The sequence below is a fragment of the Trachypithecus francoisi genome, unplaced genomic scaffold (assembly GCF_009764315.1).
Source record: "Trachypithecus francoisi isolate TF-2019V2 unplaced genomic scaffold, Tfra_2.0 Lachesis_group2, whole genome shotgun sequence".
NCBI lineage: Eukaryota > Metazoa > Chordata > Mammalia > Primates > Cercopithecidae > Trachypithecus > Trachypithecus francoisi.
The window spans coordinates 159634430-159652210 of record NW_022681465.1 but is presented as its reverse complement, the minus strand read 5'-3'; the positions used below and the strand labels follow the sequence as shown (position 1 = coordinate 159652210).

Below are 17781 nucleotides of genomic sequence, written 5' to 3'. Positions count from 1 at the left end.
ATGGTGATAGATGGCATTTTCTGAGGGCTTGTGACATGTCTATCACCACACCAAACACTTCATATTTGTCACCTTCTGTAGTAATCAGCCCAGTTTTTACAGAGAAGCCTGGACAGGGGAACTTTTCCAAGGTAACCCAGAGCTGGGATTCAGAACCAGCCACGTCCTGTGGGCACCAGGACACCAGGTCTTAACCTGGACACTGTGCTGGGACAAATGACTCGAGAGCCCACAGCTCTCCCTGCCACCGTCCCACCTGATTCATGCCAGCTGCCTCTGTCACGGGTGCCTGCAGTGCTCTGGCTGGGTCCCCTCAGCCCACACTCCCCTGCTGGGAGCCCTCTCTTCAGTGCCCCCGGGGCCTTCCACTGGCTGTCCCCTGCCTGCACTCAAACCTCCCTGCAGCCCCTGCTCCTGGCTAAAGCGGCTCATCCCTAACTCTGCTTAAGTGCCCCTCCCTCAGAGAAGTCTCACCTTTTTCCATGACAAAGCCTGTGGGGGTTGGAAAGCACTCTCCTGGGTGCTGACCTGCAGGACTGACAGAAGAGGAGAGAGGTGAGATTCACATGACGCAGGGACCACAGGAATGGCTGGGACAGCAAGCATCAATGGACGAGGCCCATGGAGACTGGGCTGCATTGCGCGACCTGCTTTCCTTTCTCCGAGTTGAGTGCCGTGTTTCTGACTCCTTTGAAGCGAGCATCTGGCTTCTCCAATTAGATGAAGGCTGACAGGCTGTGGAGGGGAGGGCAGCAGACACCATGTACCTGGTCATTCAGACTGGGGGTGTCCTGAGCAGACTCACGGTGTGGGGGTCAGGTGGGGGGTGTCCTGGAGCAGACTCATGGTGTGGGGGTTAGATAGGGGCTGTCCTGGAGCAGACTCACGGTGTAGGGGGTCGGCAGAGGCAGCAACTTTGGGATCCCGGCACTACAGCCTCAGGGGTGGCTCACTGAGTGGGTCAGGTCTTTAGGGTTCCGGGCCCAGCCTGGAGCCTGCCCCTCCAGCCCTCCTGACATTCTTATAAGCACCTACTTTCCTGCATGAAATCCTTTCCTGACTAAAGCACCCACAGCCGCGTCTGTTCCCTGTAATGAATCCAGATACTAAAGTAGGCGGGCTGCAGTGTGGGGATGGCAACCCACCAGAAACAAGGACGGCAACTCAAAGACGGAGAAGGAGCACATCCAGGAGGAACCTGTGCGGAGGGCCCGTCTGGCCAGATCTCCACTGCCCTGTCCAGACTTGGGCTTGCCTAATAGATGAAGCATCATCAGTCATTTCAGCAACTCAAGATATGAGTCATCGTCATCATCATAGCACTTACCGTGTGCCAGGCACTCTTCTAAATACTTGAAAACTTCAATGCATTCATTCCTCAGAGCAACTTCATGGGACAGGGACGGCTATGACTTCCATTTCACAGATGAGGCTGAGTAGCGTGCCCAACGTCACACAGCCGGGAGGCACAGCAGCCAGGCCTGACAGACCACCTGGGCCCAGCGTCCACTCTCTTAGCCACCGTGTGCTACAGCAGCCTCTGTTAACAGGCCCCCTTTCTATGACCCATGCCAAGTACTTTCCATGGAACCGCTCACTTGCTCCTCACAAGGAAGAGTCTACATTATTCCCATTTCACAGGTGAGAAAACCGAGACCCAGAGAGAGTTAATGATCTATCCATGGTCACAGAGTTGACAAGGGCTCGTTTGCTGTACTCCTAAGCCAGTGCTCATAACTGCTACGTTCCAGGGCCTGAAGGGAAAACTCTGCATCCATAGAGGAGCCAGCGCCGGTTCTCAGCTCTCACACAGGGGAGGGGAAGGGGCCTGTGACCCACACACCCGGAGACAGCACAGTCTTCAACCTCCCTCCTGAACTTTGGTGCCCGTCCCACCACACCCTACCAAGACACTGCCCATGGCCCTGCAGGCTCGGAGACTCCTTCGCAGTGGTTGTGGTGGAGATCACTGCCCTCCTCTTTGTCCCTGATGATAGAGGCACCCACCTTCCCCATCTCTACCCACGTGCCACACCTGCCATGGTGCTGTCCCTGCAGGGGAGGATGGCCCATCCCCCCCTTCTGCCCTCTGGGGAGACCCCTGGTCACTCTCGAATGTTCCGGACAGTTTATCCTTTCATCTTTGGCCCCATTCCACCATTGACACAAACAAAACAAGCTGGATTCTGCTTCTGAGCTAAACCTGCCCACCTAATATTCCCTTTTCACTCACCAGCTCTGCCCTCAGAGCCTCAAGCCCAGGTTCTGCCCATTAGTGGGTGCTTAGAAAAACACCAGCTGGACACATAAATGGCTGTTCCACTGCCCGCCAGACACTCCAGAATCCTGCCCTCCCCACAAGCTCCCCTTCTGCACCCCCGACTCTCCTTGAGAACCTATTTGGCAGAAGCCCTCCAGCAAGTCCGCAACTTGACGAGCTCCCTCCTGTGTTAACTGGAACCGCTGCTCTACTGCATTCCACATAATAGTTCATCGGATTCAAAGTCCCCACCTGCCTTGGAAGCAACCACCTGCTCTTCTCATAACTCTCCCCCAGTGTGTGCAGCGAAGAACCAACTTTACCCAAGAAGTATGGCCTTTGTCCTAGCTCTTGGGAGGTCCCACCAGCTACAAACCCTTGGAGTAAAGAATGTGGCTAGTCCTTGTCACCAGTTCCCAGGAGGTAGCCCCAAATTCCTAGGGATTTCCCAAGTGATAGGAGTATCTTACTATTCATGGTAAACCCTGACAGTTTATGCCAGTGAAGTGACGCATGGTGGGCCCTAGGTAGTTTTTGCTGACAATATGACCATGGAGGGGCTGGCCATGCCACTGAGGTTTTGTGATATCAGCCTGGCCTCCTGGAAGGAAATCTGGAAGATGAGTTCAACCCAGTGGCCAGTGATTCCATCAACCACACCTACGTGATGAGACTCAAATAAAAACTCTGGACCCCAAAACTCAAGTGAGCCTACATGCTTGGAAATACTCAGCATTTTGTCACACGTCAAAGTGCTGAGAAGGTGATGCCTCTGGGGTCACAGGGGAAGACAACGAGAGTTTTGTGTTTGGGCCCCTCCTCCATCTCACCCCTGTGTCTCCTCTTTTGGCTGGTTCTGATTTGAATGCTTTTGTTATGATAAAACTGTGGCCTTACATACAGCACTCTTCTGAGTTCTGTCAGTTATCCTAGTGAATTCTGGAACCTGAGGGATAGTGGAAACTCCCAGATTTGCAGCCAGTCAGTCAGCAGTGAGGGTGGGCTGGGGACCCCTGAATGTGCAGCTGGCAACTGAAATGAGGGCAGTGTCATGGGGGACAATACCCCTCACCTGTGAGGTGTGGCTCATTGCAGGTGCTTTGGCATCTGAAGCCACTGCATTTAGTTTGGTAACTTTGCTGCCCAGTCCCAATGGAAGGATCCTAAATATGGTCTAGGACCTTTCTGATACAATTATCCAGATTCTCTCCTTCACAGAACGTGAGGCACTGCGATAAGATCCAAAACTACATATACACAGTGGAATACTATGCAGTCTTAAAAAAGAAGGAAGCCCTGTCATTCACCACAACATGGATGAACCTGGAGGACATTATGCTAAGTGAAAAAAGTCAGGCACAGACAGACAAATACTACATGATCTCACACATATGTGAAATCTAAAAAAGTCACACTCAGGGAGGCAGAGAGTAGGATGGTCACCAGGGGCTGGGAGGGTGGTGATCAGGAAGATGTTGGTCAAAGGATATAAAATTTCAGTTGGGGGGAATAAGTTCAAGAGAGCCACTGTACAACATGGCGGTAACAGTTAATAACAATGTCTTGTATACTTAAAAATCATGAAGAGGGGCCAGGCGCAGTGGCTCACCCTTGTAATCCCAGCACTTTGGGAGGCTGAGGCGGGTAGATCACCTGAGGTCAGGAGTTCGAGACCAGCCTGGCCAACATGGTGAAACCCTGTCTCTATTAAAAATACAAAAATTAGCTGGGTGTGTTGGCAGGTACCTGTAATCCCAGCTACTCGGGAGGCTGAGGCAGGAGAATCGCTCGAACCCAGGAGGCAGAGGTTGCAGTGAGCCGAGATTGCGCCATTACACTCCAGTCTGGGCAACAGAGTGAAACTCCATCTCAAAATAAATAAATACATAAATCACAAAGAGAGTAGATTTTAAATGTTCTTACCAACAATAAATATGTGAAGTACTGTATAATTAGCTTGATGTAGCAATTCCATAACATATGCACATTTTAAAACATTATATCATACAGCTTAAATATATAGGCAATATTTATTTGTCAACTTAATAATAATAGTGAGGGAAGAAAAGATCCAAAACAGAGGCAAAACCTTGTCCAGGCATGGTGGTTCACGCCTATAATCCCAGCACTTTGGGAGGCTGAGGTGGGTGGATCATTTTGAGGCCAGGAGTTTGACACCATCCTGCCCAACATGGTGAAAACCGGTCTCTACTAAAAAAGAAAAAAAAAAAAAAATACAGATATTAGCCAGGCGTGGTGGCATATGCCTGTAATCCCAGCTACTTGGGAAGCTGAGGCTGGAGGATGCCTTGTGCCCAGGAGTTCAAGGCTGCAGTAAGCTATGATCACCACTGCACTCCAGCCTGGGTGACAGAGTGTGGGGGCCCGGGGAGTGGGGGGGTGTCGGGGGGGGGGGTGGAAGAGAGGCAAAACCTTAGCAACACACATTTTTAGATGATCCTCCAGAAGAAAGTCATAGGGAGGCCCAGGCACAGTGGCTCATGCCTGTAATCCCAGCACTTTGGGAGACCGAGGCGGGCGGATCACGAGGTCAGGAGATCAAGACCACCCTGGCTAACACAGTGAAACCCCATCTCTACTGAAAATACAAAAAATTAGCTGGGCTTGGTGGCGGGCGCCTGTAGTCCCAGCAACTCGGGAGGCTGAGGCAGGAGAACGGTGTGAACCCGGGAGGCGGAGCTTGGAGTGAGCCGAGATCGCGCCACTGCACTTCAGCCTGGGTGACAGAGCGAGACTCTGTCTCAAAAAAAAAAAAGGAAATTCATAGCGAAAAGAAGGTCAGAGACCAAGGGAAGGGAAGGTTCTGGGAGAAAAGCAGGGGGCAGGCAGGGCCCAATAATCCTGCTGCCCATGAGCCCTTACTGGGAGGCTAGGTGGGCTGTGCACAGGGCCCAGGTACCTGAGTGAATGGCGGGGTCCTTACGTTCATGGCTGGGGTGAGGCAATGAGCACCTTATTGTGTCCACATGAATTCAATGAAAAACAAGCAGAGCGGGTGGTGGGGCACTGACAAGGAGAGCTGATTTGTAGGTTGGTAAGACTGTAGCTCTTTTTCCTAATTAGCTGAGGATGTGTTTAGGTTCCATTCAAAAAGTGGGCATTCCTGGCCAGGCATGGTGGCTCACACCTGTAATCTCGGAGCTTTGGGAGACCGAGGTAGGAGGATCACTTGAGCCCAGGAATTTGAGATGAGCCTAGGCAACATAGTGAGACTCTTATCTCTACCAAAAAATAAAAATAAAAATTAGCCAGGCATGGTGCGGTGGCATGCACCTGCTACTCAAGGGGCTGAGGTGGGAGGATCACTTGAGCCTGGGAGGTCGAGGCTGCAGTGAGCCCTGATCACAACACTGCATTCCAGCCTGGGTGACAAAGTGAGACCCTGTCTCAGAAAAAAAAAAAAGTTATTCCTGAAACCTCAGAATAGACTTACCTTGCCAAGGGCTTCCTTATGGGTAAGGACCTTATGGACCTGCTGGGACCCAAACTAGGCCTCACCTGATGTGACCTGTCCTTCTCTAAACACCTAAACTTGGGAGAACATTGTCCCCCAGTGCTGGGGCAGGAGAGTCTGCCTGTTATTCTCCCTCTACGCAGAGAAAGAGCCCCAGATCAGCTTTTCCACGACAGGACAGTTTCCAAGATGCCACCTGTACTTGGAAGAAGCCAGGTTAAAATATTTTTCAAGTCAAACTTTCTTGATATTACTCTATCTTTCCCCAGGAGGACTGCATTACAACAAATTCGGACACCTGTGGCCTCTCCATTCTATGCAAAGCAAAAAGCCAGCAGCAGCCCCAAGCTGATAAGATTAATCTAAAGAGCAAATTATGGTGTAATTTCCTATGCTGAAACTTTGTAGTTAATTTTTTTAAAAGGTTTCATTTTCCTATTGGTCTGATTTCACAGGAACATTTTACCTGTTTGTGAGGCATTTTTTCTCCTGGAAGAGAGGTGCTGATTGGCCCCAAGTGACTGACAATCTGGTGTAACGAAAATTTCCAATGTAAACTCATTTTCCCTCGGTTTCAGCAATTTTAAATCTATATATAGAGATATCTTTGTCAGCATTGCATCGTTAGCTTCTCCTGATAAACTAATTGTCTCACATTGTCACTGCAAATTGACACCTATTAATGGGTCTCACCTCCCAACTGCTTCCCCCTCTGTTCTTCCTGCTAGCATGTGCTGGCAACTTTGTCCACGGACACAACTGCCATAACGCCTTACGGGAGATCATCGAAACTTTGAACAGCCTCACAGAGCAGAAGGTGAGTTCCTATCTGGCACCATCTCTCCAGATGTTCTGGTGATGCTGTCAGTATTTCTAGGCCACGAAAACGTTAACAGTTGCTAGAGAAGTTGGAACTGGTGGTTGGTGGCAGCCCAGGGCACACAGCGAGGCTTCCCCTGCCACTCTTTTTTCTGAGGGTTTGTAGGAAGTTTCCTCAGTTGGAGGGAGTGAGAGATGCTCATCAAGGACTGCTCTGTCCAGTTGGAGGTTAACTCTGTCTCTTGCTCTCTCGTTTCTGCCTGGACCAAGACTCTGTGCACCGAGTTGACCGTAACGGACATCCTTGCTGCCTCCAAGGTAAGAAGCCGTCCCACGTTCTGTTTTAGCAAATGGGGAGATCCATCCCCAAGTGTCTGAATAAGAAACTTGTCTAATGGAAAACGAGCGGGCCCAAATTAACTCTAAGGTGTTAGATGTTTTCAAAGAATGAGAAGTCTGATTTTTACTCTTAAGCATGTTTTGGTCTTTCTGGTTTCACTTGATTTAGAAGATGTGTAATAGAAAGCTTACATGCTATAGTCCTGACTCAGATCCTGGTCAAAGAAAAGCCCTCTTGGGTTTTACTTAGCTTTGGCATAGTGCCTGGAACGTAGGAGGCACTCAATAAATGCCTGTTGAATGGGAGAATTTTTCTGGCCCATACATTTCTGAAAAACCAAATACTCTCACAGAAACAGATATTGAGATGGCAGGTTGAGGGAGCTTTCATTTTGTCTAAGAGACTTCCTATGGCAACAGAAAAGGTATCACCAGAGCCCCTCCTCTTCCACAGCCTGGCCACCTAACAGCCCTCTGGGTTCCAGGGCTGGCGGTCCAGGGCCCCTCAGCTTGCTCTGGCAGGCCGAATTCCCCTCCAGCTCGGTCCGGAACCATCCTGCTGGGCAGCATCCAGCACATCCCTGCTTCCGGCTGCCGGGGCACCTCGCCTCTCTGCCTCCTGTGCTGCCTCACCCCCACCCCTCTATCTGTAGTGGGAGGAGATAGATTTGACAGCTGATAGTGCATTTTCTCTGACAAACACATGACTACAGCCGTATCAATAGTTTTGTGCATTTCAGTTCCTGTTTTCATGGAAACACACGGCTGAGAATGAAAGCCCCAAAGCCTCAATTTGACAGTGGTCTCCTAACTACTGCTTTCCATGCGAACTAGGGGGATGATTTGGCCAGGAGTGAAGCCCTGTGTGTTGGGCAGGGTCACACCCTGGCACCCAGGCCATAGAACAGGGCCCATCCTGCTTCATGAGGGAAACTGCTCTTCGGGCCTTTATCTGGACTATCTCATTTCATTAAAGGTTATCCCAGGAGTTCAATACAGGATGAGATTCCTGAAGGGCAAATCCACACTTTGTTTTTTTTTTTCTTTTGAGATAGGGTCTTGCTCTGTCACCCAGGCTAGAGTGCAGTGGTGCGATTTCAGCTCACAGCAGCCTCCACCTCCCAGGCTCAAACTATCCTCCCACCTCAGCCTCCCAAGTAACTGGGATGACAGGTCTGTGCCACCACGCCTGGCTAATTTTTGTATTTTTGTTGTAGAGATGGGGTCTTGCCATTTCATTTTGTCCAGGCTTATCTCAAACTTCTGAGCTCAAGCAATCCATCCGCCTCGGCCTCCCAAAGTGCTGGGATTAGCCACTGCACCTGGACAACAGTTTATGTGTGTGTGTGTGTGTGTGTGTGGGTGCGTGTATATACACATATATGTATGTATATACACACACACATTTTCTAAGTCTTTCCAACCGAGATGGCTCCTACTAGAAGCCAAGAGTCCACCGGGTTGAGCACTGGGTCTCTGGAGGCCTGTGGCACTGCTGAGAAGGCTCTAACAAAGCCAAGGGAAGGGCCACCTCACTAGAAGCCAGGCCTGGAGGAAGGGTGAGGGTTGAGGGCCTGGAGGTGAGACTGCCTATGGTTTTAGACCCAGCTCTGCCACTGACTAGCTGTGTGGCTGGCCTTCGGCACATCTTCACACCTCTCTGCACCTCAGTTTCCACATGTGAAGATACGAAAGTGATTCTGAAGGTGATTGCAAGGTTGATTGGAATCCAGTTCTTGAGTTAGTGGAAAGTGTTATTGTGAGATGATATAACCCTGATTAAAAGCAAGGACACGTTGCAGAGAAGCGATGATTCTAAGAAGGAGGTGCCCAGGTTGGAAAGGATCAAACCCTCCAGGATGCCAAGCCTGGGGCTATCCATCTGGGCTGTTTCTGGAAGACCTCCAGGCGCAGGCCAGGACACCACTGCCCTCCTGTCCTTCACTCAGTCCTCACTCACCTCCCTCTCACACACACAGACATCTCCTACAACAATCCCCACTGCCTGCCTTTACTCTTACCTGTCTCATTTGCCTTCCCCGAACTTCATCCTCCTGGAGTTCTCAATCTCACTCTTCTACTCTTTTCTTCCCCTCGAAGATTCAGCACTGCTTACTTACATGTTAAGATATTTCAGAACAGTGAAATGTTGCTATTTTCAAAAACCTACACAGGTGGTATGCAGAGGGAAAGGTACTTCTTTGTGTTCCCAAAGAAAACATCTTTCCAAAATCCAGCCTATTGATTTTATTTCTTCGGGGGAACAAGAATGTTAGTATCTCTAAGTTGGGTAGCATTCTACTCTTGGCAGTTGCTGGAAAGAAGGCACTGATCTAGGTCCTGGGCTTCACAGGTAACACCTGTTGGGGTGTCTATGAAGTCAAGGCTGTCTGAGGAATAGCAGAGTGGGAAGAAGCAAGCTGGCTGGCCGATGAAGGGTTTCTTGGGTGGACGAGTAGATGGAGCTATTTCCTACTTACCAAAGAGAGCTAAGGTTCATAATTCTACAGAGAGTTCCATAATGAACCTCAAATATCTCTGTTTTTTGAAGGAGTTTCTCATATAGAGCACCAGCTGACTACCCTGGGCAGGACGGGAGATAATGAATGCGGTGCCAGTCAGGCTGGATTTGTATGGTCCTCAAGTGAGGTTGGTCAAGAACCAAGTTAGAACTCTCACAGAGTCACTGCCACAGAAGAAATCTCCCAAGTGGCTGTTTCCTGACATTCCCGGGAGGGACAGACTTCCTTCTCAGTCACTCCCTAAGCAGTTCTCAATGGTGAGGTCAGCCAGGCTGTCAAAGTGCACTCCCTGAGCCACTGGCAGACACACTCAGCAGCCGGAGCTAGACAGGCAGGTGGAAGGAGTCCGGGGTCACAGCAGGGACGGAGTGTCGCCCCCTCGCTGCGATACCAGAGCAACTAAAACGTAAAGGCCTCGCACTAAAGCTGCCCTTAGGATGTATTCTTTTAAAATTTTCCCATTTAATGCAGACTCTTTTCAATTCTTATTTTATCCTTGTTTCCTTTAGAAAGTCCTTTGAAAAATATCTTCAGAGGATTTTTTCCTATACTATGTGGCCATATATGGGTCAAAATTAAGTTTAATTTCCAGGTTCCAAGCCAGCATTTCAGAAAAATCTCACCAAGGTTTGTGGGAAAAGAAGCAAAGGTTTTTTGGCCTTCTTGAATCTCACTGTTCCCTCTGCAGCAGCATGCATGTCTGCCCCCCTCCAGACACTCAGGTAGCATCTGCCGCCCCCCACCAGCTCCTGTGTCCCCTCCACCTCGACTCGCCCACAAAGCCCAGAGAGGTCTGTTTCTTGGCTCCAAGAGCCCAAAAATACTGACACACTCTTATATTTCCAACTAGAATCAGGAACCAGGAGTGACTCTCAGTCAGTTCATTAAGTAAATGTCTTTCCAACCGCTCTGCCCATGGGACGTCACGCCCCACAAAGGAAAGGGGAAGCTTCCGTAGCCTGGGATTCTGGTGCCTCAATCTGGGTCTAGATCTTCCTGAAAAAAACGTTAAAATATGAACTGCATTCCTAGAATATAGCCTATATACATAAGAGATGAACACAAAGATTTATATAGTTTACTCACTGCCACTTATTTACAGAAACAAAAAGCGGCTGTAAATAAGGCAAATTACAATTGTAAAGGGGCCTGACAAATGACAGCACCACTATGCAATGCGTTTCTATGCAGCTCTCAAACCCATGTTCTCAAATACCACTGAAGGGCTTAGGAAATGCTTGTAGTATATATAAAGAGTAAAAAAGTTACAAAACAGTATCAACAGTTGATCCCTATTTTAAAAAGTGTTTTTTAAAGTGTGATGATATTTACCAAAATATTAACAGCAGTAGTTACCTCTGGCTGATGGGATGAGTGAATGTACTTTTGTTGAATATGTATTACTTTTTTTTTTTTTTTTTTTGAGACGGAGTCTCGCTCTGTCGCCCAGGCTGGAGTGCAGTGGCCGGATCTCAGCTCACTGCAAGCTCCGCCTCCCGGGTTCCCGCCATTCTCCTGCCTCAGCCTCCCGAGTAGCTGGGACTACAAGCGCCGCCACCTCGCCCGGCTAGTTTTTTTTTGTATTTTTCTTAGTAGAGACGGGGTTTCACCGTGTTAGCCAGGATGGCCTCGATCTCCTGACCTCGTGATCCACCTGCCTCGGCCTCCCAAAGTGCTGGGATTACAGGCTTGAGCCACCGCGCCCGGCTGAATATATATTACCTTTATAGTAAATACATGTTACCTTGATCATCAGAAAAAAAAATGTAACTATAAGAACCTGAAAGTTGCTTGGACAGTGCTGCTGATAGAAATCCCTGAGGATCTTGTCACTGTTCTGATTCAGAGGGTCTGGGTGGGGCATGGGTGGTCTGAGATTCTGTATTTCTAAGAAGCTCCCAGTGATGTCCATGCTTCTGGTCATGGACCACACTTGGAGTAGCAAGGGACCAGAGCATGTCAGGGAAGAGGCTGGGGATAGCTTTATCTGAACTGGATAAAGGAACTAGGCTCAAGCTAAGAACCCTCTCCAAGTTCTGCATCTTTGTTCTTCAGTGAAAAATGAGAGGACAGACCAGTTCAGACCTAGACAAAATCCCTCTCCTGGGTTCCCAATGACTTGTCTCCCTGCATGTCCATTCCCTTCTCTAAGGTTAAGGGCCCCAGGAAGAGCCATGTGGTCAGACCCTCACAGTTGCCAGCATTCCAGGGAGAGTCTCACTCCACACCATTTGGGGCCAAAAGGCCCCTTACAGAAACTCTGCCCAATGCTCAGCTCAGTGGCACCTGCTCCCAGAGCCTCTCCTGACCTCCCAGGACACCTATCCCCAATCTGTACACTTGTATCTTGCTGCCTGGGGTAACGTCTTAGCTCCTCACTTGGACCATGTGCTGCTCTCCTCTCCCATGGGGAGGGCCAAACGGACAGTGCTGCCCAAAGCAGCAGAGTCCAGGCCAAAGGATGTGAACTCATTTATTCAACAGGCATGCAGGATTTCCAGGGAAAGCTGCATTTTAAAACCTTTGGGAACGAGAGCAGAACCTGACTGAGAGCTCATGTGGGCACTGTCCATAGCAGAATAGCTCGTGGGATATAGAGATACGGACGCGGAACGTGGGCTGTAGCGACAGATGATGGTCCTGCATTCTAGTCCCCACTGTGCCCTTTCCTTGTGGGGTGGCTTTATTCAGGTACCCTTTCAGCAAAATCCTCCGAGAGAAAGGAAACTAGGAGGTTCTGGGGAGAAGGCTGCTGCGTTTGCAATTGGGAGAGGTTGTTGACAGAGGTTTATGTCTGTGGCAAGCAGCCTTCCTTCAGTGGAATACTTGAAGACAGGTCTGTAGTTGAGCAAACTCACCTCCGTTTGTCCCCCTGGAAAGAAGAAATCAAGAGGAAAAAATCTCTCTCCCATCCTCCAAATGGAGCTGGCACATGGCTATCTGTGGCATTTGTCTTTCCAGAACACAACTGAGAAGGAAACCTTCTGCAGGGCTGCGACTGTGCTCCGGCAGTTCTACAGCCACCATGAGAAGGACACTCGCTGCCTGGGTGCGACTGCACAGCAGTTCCACAGGCACAAGCAGCTGATCCGATTCCTGAAACGGCTGGACAGGAACCTCTGGGGCCTGGCAGGCTTGGTAAGCTGTACTGTATTCCTAGCAAGCTGGCAGCTTGGCTCCTGGTGGACAGCAGCCTCACTTCTAAACACTCCTCCTTAGGAGCTGCAGCACCCTTGGTTAACTCATTCATTCATTCACTCATTCACTAAGTATTTGCTGAAGTTCCATAAGTGCTGGGTGCGGTTCTAGGTGCTGAGGACGTGTCACTAAAGACACGCAGGCCAAGTCCCTGTTCTCGTGGAATGTTCTAGTGGGAGAGTTAGAAAAACAAACATGTAAAATGATGCCCAGTAGTGATACATGCTACAAAGAAAAACACAGGAATAAAGAACATAAGGGTCACGGGGGAGGGGCTGACTTAGGAGCTGGTGACATTATCTGAGCAGATATTTGAATTAAGTGAGGGAGCAGGCCACATGACTAACTGGGGAGAGGCCATTCCAGGCAGAAGGAGGAGCTATGCAAAGGCCTTAGGATGGAAATGAACTTCCTGTATTCAAAGACCAGTAGGAAGGCCAGTGTGGCTGGATCACAGTGAGTGAGGGGGGGTTTCTAGGACAGCAGATCACACAAGGCCTTGAGATTCCACCACGAGTATGGCAGGGAACACCTGCAGAGCTTTGGGCAGGGCAAAGACTGTACGATCTGATTTACGTGATTTAAAAGGGTCAGTCTGGCTACTGTGTGGTAAATAGGCTGAAAGGGGGAAGCATAGAAGCAAGATGGTCTGTTGGGAGGCTACCAAAGTAAACCAGGCTAGAGATGATGGTGGCATGGACAGGATGGGAGCAGTGAATAGATTTGGGATATGACTAAAAATAAAACCAGGATTTGCTGACAGATCAGTTGTAACGGGTAAGATACAGGGGAGGAAAAGATGACCTCTTCATTCCTGCCTAAACCCCTCTGGCGATGGTTAGTACTGTTTACAGAGAGATGGAAGACTGGGGGCAAGGCACGGCTGGAGGTTAAGCAGAAGATCAAGAGTTCAATTTTGTACATTGTACATGTAAGGTGGCTGTTGGACAGCCAAATGAAGGTGTTGAGAAGATGGTTAGAAAAGTCTGGAACTTAGGGGAGAGGTCAGAACTTGCAGTACAAAAAGGAGAGTCCTTAGATAGATGCTATTGAAAGTCTGAATGACAGAAAGGGAGAGATCAAAGGACTGAGCCTGAGATCAACACATGGAGGTCAGGAGAGGAGGATCCAGTAAAGGGGCCTGAGGAGTAGACCAGTAAGGCAGGAGAACACTGGAGAGTGGGCAGTATCCCAGGAGGCCGGTGAGGACACTCACAGAGGGAGGGTCGACTGTTTCAAATGTACTGAAAGGTCAGGTCAGGTGAGGACTGAGAAAGGCCCCTGGGTTTGACTGATGGAGGTCATGGGTGAGGCTGATGTAAATGGAGAAGCAGGAAGGAAAGTCCAGCTGGAATGGGCTTACCGAGGATGGGGCGGTGAGAGAAGCCAAAGAAGGAACAGTGAGGGCAGAATACTCTTTGAAGGTGTTTAGCTATAAGGCTGCAGAGAAACTGAACCATGGCTGCAGGGCGGTTATGGAGTGAGGGAAACTCTTTTAAGGTGGAGGGTATACCCAGCATGCTAATGCACCTGGGGGAACGGTCTGGTGGAGTAGGGAGAACTGAAGAGAGGAGAAAGAGGAGGAATCATTAGAGGGCAGAAGTCCTTGTGGCCCAGAGCGGATGTTATCTAATATCGAGTGGAGGAATTAATTGGCTTTAGAAGAGAACAAGGACATGTATCCCTTCTTTGGGCCTATCACCTTGTAGACAATGGGATAGGTCATGGGATAGGAACTTGGCACAACACATATTCTCTTGTAATTCTCTCCATTATCTTATGAAGCAGGCAAGTAGGCAGACAATTGTCCTGACTTTACAAAATAAACCGAAGCTTTTATAAATTAAGTAGTATGTTCTCAGCAATACAATAAATAAATGGTAGAGCTGAGATTCAAACTGAAGCAGTGGCCTGGGGGTAGCATCTGGAATCCTTCCCACCTTTAGGGCTGCTGTGCTGCAGTGCTGCTGTTTAATGACAGAAGGGCCACATGACTGAATCTCTCTCAGCAGTCCAGCCAGCCATGCAGAAGGCCCAGTAGAGCACGGGCAGGTCTGAGCCAGCACCTTCTAGTTCCACCCTCTGAGCAAGCACCTAGCTGTGACACACCTCTCCAGAGACTGCACTCCCCGCCGCCCTGCCTACCCCAAAAGCAGATAGGTAATGGTATACAGTAACCATTTCTAGAAGTGTAAGTAGTAATGCACCCAAAACAGGCAAAACCTGCTGGCCTAGTGATAGAGACTCCCCCCAGTCAGGCTAGACTGGAGGCCTTGGTTTGGTAAGTGTTCAGGTGGCAAGTGCCAGAGTAGGCTTGATCAAGTAGACAGGCAGGCAAGACAAATGCTTACCAATGCAAGCTAATTAAGTATTTCTTTTGTAGAACTCCTGTCCTGTGAAGGAAGCCAGCCAGAGTACGTTGGAAGACTTCTTGGAAAGGCTAAAGACGATCATGAAAGAGAAATATTCAAAGTGTCGGAGCTGAATATTTTAATTTATGAGTTTTTAATAGTTTTATTTTTAAAATATTTATATATTTATAACTCATCATAAAATAAAGTATATATAGAATCTAACAGCAATGGCATTTAAGGTATTGGCTATGTTTACTCGACAAACAAAATCATGGTTTGCAACTGTTAGGGAAATCAATTTAATTTACCAAGAAACTATAAATGCTGTGGGAGCAAAACAGGAAAGACCACTTCCCCCTCAAGGAGTTCCCTCTCGAGTTAGGGATATAACGCACAAGATAATTAAAGAATACAAGGCCACACAAGATGTAAATAAAACACTGTGGGTCCATGAGTGCTACGGATTACCATATATTTCTGAACAGAAAAGGTATCAACTGGATGTCTAAAATGTTCTTCCCCCATTGGCACAAGGATTGTTACACAGAGTCTACAGAAGAAAAGAAGTAATCCTCAGTACACCACATGGCTCTACAGTGAATGATATTTAAAGTCGTAATAATGTAAATTATCTTGACTCTCAAGTCTTAGAACCAACCAATAGACAAGGCACAGAAGACTTGATGACGATTAGAGAACAGACTATAAATTGCTATCCACAGAACAATATAAGAGCTATAGCTGGAAAAGGCTGGGAGGTGAAAGCAGAAGAAAAGAAAGAGAGGTGGGCACTGCTATCTCCAGCTTGCAAGGAGAAGGGGGAGTTCAATAACACTGTCTACGGTGGATGGAACAAGAACACAAGGTTTAGGGATTTATCAGAATTACAAAGGTAATAGAAGAATGAAAAATAATTTACTATAAAAATTTGGAAGAGGTAGAATAAATTAGGTAAATTCTCTTTCTTCAATAGGGAAATAAATATATGATATCTAACATTGATAAAGCAAAAAACAGTTGGTAAAAATGGTCATAGATTGACAGTTGTTGCAGCTGGGGATGTGTACAGGGGGCTGATTATACTATTCTGCTTTTATACATAATTGAAAGTTTTCATAATAAAAAGAAGAAAAAATAATAATGAATGAATCAAGAAATCTTTGGAATTATAATGATAGTCATGGAAAAACTAAAAACAAAAAGGAAGATGGTTTGCTGGGAATGGGACTTGGACTAAGGAGGGGTGAAACAGGGCTGGAGGCTTTTGGCTTTCCATTGTAAGTGTGTGTGTGTGTGTGTTACCACATGCATAAATGAAGTTTTTTCATTAAAGAAGAAATAACATTTAAAAGACAGTAAGTGTTGGTGAAGACGTAGAAAAATTGGAGCCCTCCTACATTGCTGGAGTGATTGAAAAATGGTGTAGTCACTTTGGAAAACAATTGGCAGTTCCTCAAAAGGATAAAATAGTTTATGACCCAGCAATTCCAATCCTAGGTATATACCCAAGGGAACTAGGAACACATGTCCACACAAAAACCTCTCCACAAATGTTCATAGCAACATTATTCATAATAGCAAAAAAGTAGAAGTGGCTGGGCACAGTGGCTCATGCCTGTAATCCCAGCACTTCGGGAGGCCAAGGTGGGAGGATCACCTGAGGCCAGGAGTTCAAGACCAGCCTGGGCAACATGGAAAAACCCTGTCTCTACAAAAAACTAGCTTAGCATGGTGGCACATGCCTGTAGTCCCAGCTGCTGGAGAGGCTGAGGCGGGAGGATGGCTCACGCCTGGGAGGTTGAGGCTACAATGAGCTATGACTGCACCACTATACACCAGCCTGGGCAACAGAAGAAGACTCTGTCTCAAAGAAAAAAAAAAAAAGTAGAAGCAATCAAAATGTCAATCACCTGATGGATAAACAAAATGTGGCATATCCATACAATGCAATATTATTTGTCAATAAAAAGAAACAAAGTACTGACACAGGCCACAACTCGGATGAACCTTGGAAACAGTATGTGATGGGAAAGAAACCGAATACGGAAGACCACGTATGGTATGATTCTACTAATACGAATTATTCAGAACAGGAGAATGAATCCATGGAGGCAAAAATAGAATATTGATTGCTACAGGCTGTGGGCAGGGGGCGGGTGTGGAGGCAAGGGGAGTGATTGATAATGGGGGTGGGGTTTCTTTCAGGGGTGATGAAAATATTCTGATATTAGATAATGGTGATGGCTGCACAATTCTATGAATACACTAAAAACCACTGAATCGTACACTTTAAAAGGATAAATTTGGTAGTAGGTGAATTCTATCTCAATAAAGCTGTTATTTAAAAAAAATTAAAAGGGGAAAAAAACCCAAGCGTCATCAAAACTTGCCTTTTGAAGACTTGTTCTCTGCAAGAATATGGATCTAGTAACAGTGATTGAGCACTCTCTTTTCATCCTCGCTTACAGAGATGTGACAGAATTAATACGAGTACTAAAATTACACCAAAACATGTAACATCTTTTTAACCCTTTCAAAATAAGGGAACAAATCAAAAGCTTCAAGTCTCACCCTGACCACAGCCAGTTTCACCCTGCCCACATAAAATACCAGCATGCCAAGGGCAGTAAATAGCTATGAGAGTCATGGAGGCTTCTCAGGCCAATCGGAGAAGACATATACTGTAAATTTTAATTTCCTTTCTTCTTTGATTGAGGCTCATTTGCATTCAATGGCTAATGTGAGCTGTAGTCTGCCACAGGATATGGGTAGTGGGTTACAGTTTGTATATGAGGACAGGATGGTAAAGGAAAG

General features: G+C 47.6%; 2 protein-coding genes across 3 annotated transcripts in view; one reads left to right on the top strand and one right to left on the bottom strand.

The window, feature by feature from the left end:
• The window catches only part of KIF3A (kinesin family member 3A), a 69052-nt gene that overhangs the window by 502 nt on the left and 50769 nt on the right, over positions 1–17781 (bottom strand). For both annotated transcript variants that reach the window (XM_033181271.1, XM_033181272.1), the window contains one exon: positions 475–536. In XM_033181271.1, coding sequence (XP_033037162.1) covers positions 475–536 — 62 coding nt within the window. The remainder of the gene's footprint in view (positions 1–474; positions 537–17781) is intronic.
• On the top strand, positions 6183–15189 carry IL4 (interleukin 4). Its single transcript, XM_033181282.1, has 4 exons — positions 6183–6552; positions 6825–6872; positions 12377–12553; positions 14997–15189. The coding sequence occupies exons 1-4, from the start codon at positions 6418–6420 to the stop codon at positions 15096–15098; spliced, it is 462 nt and encodes a 153-aa protein (XP_033037173.1). The 5' UTR covers positions 6183–6417; the 3' UTR covers positions 15099–15189.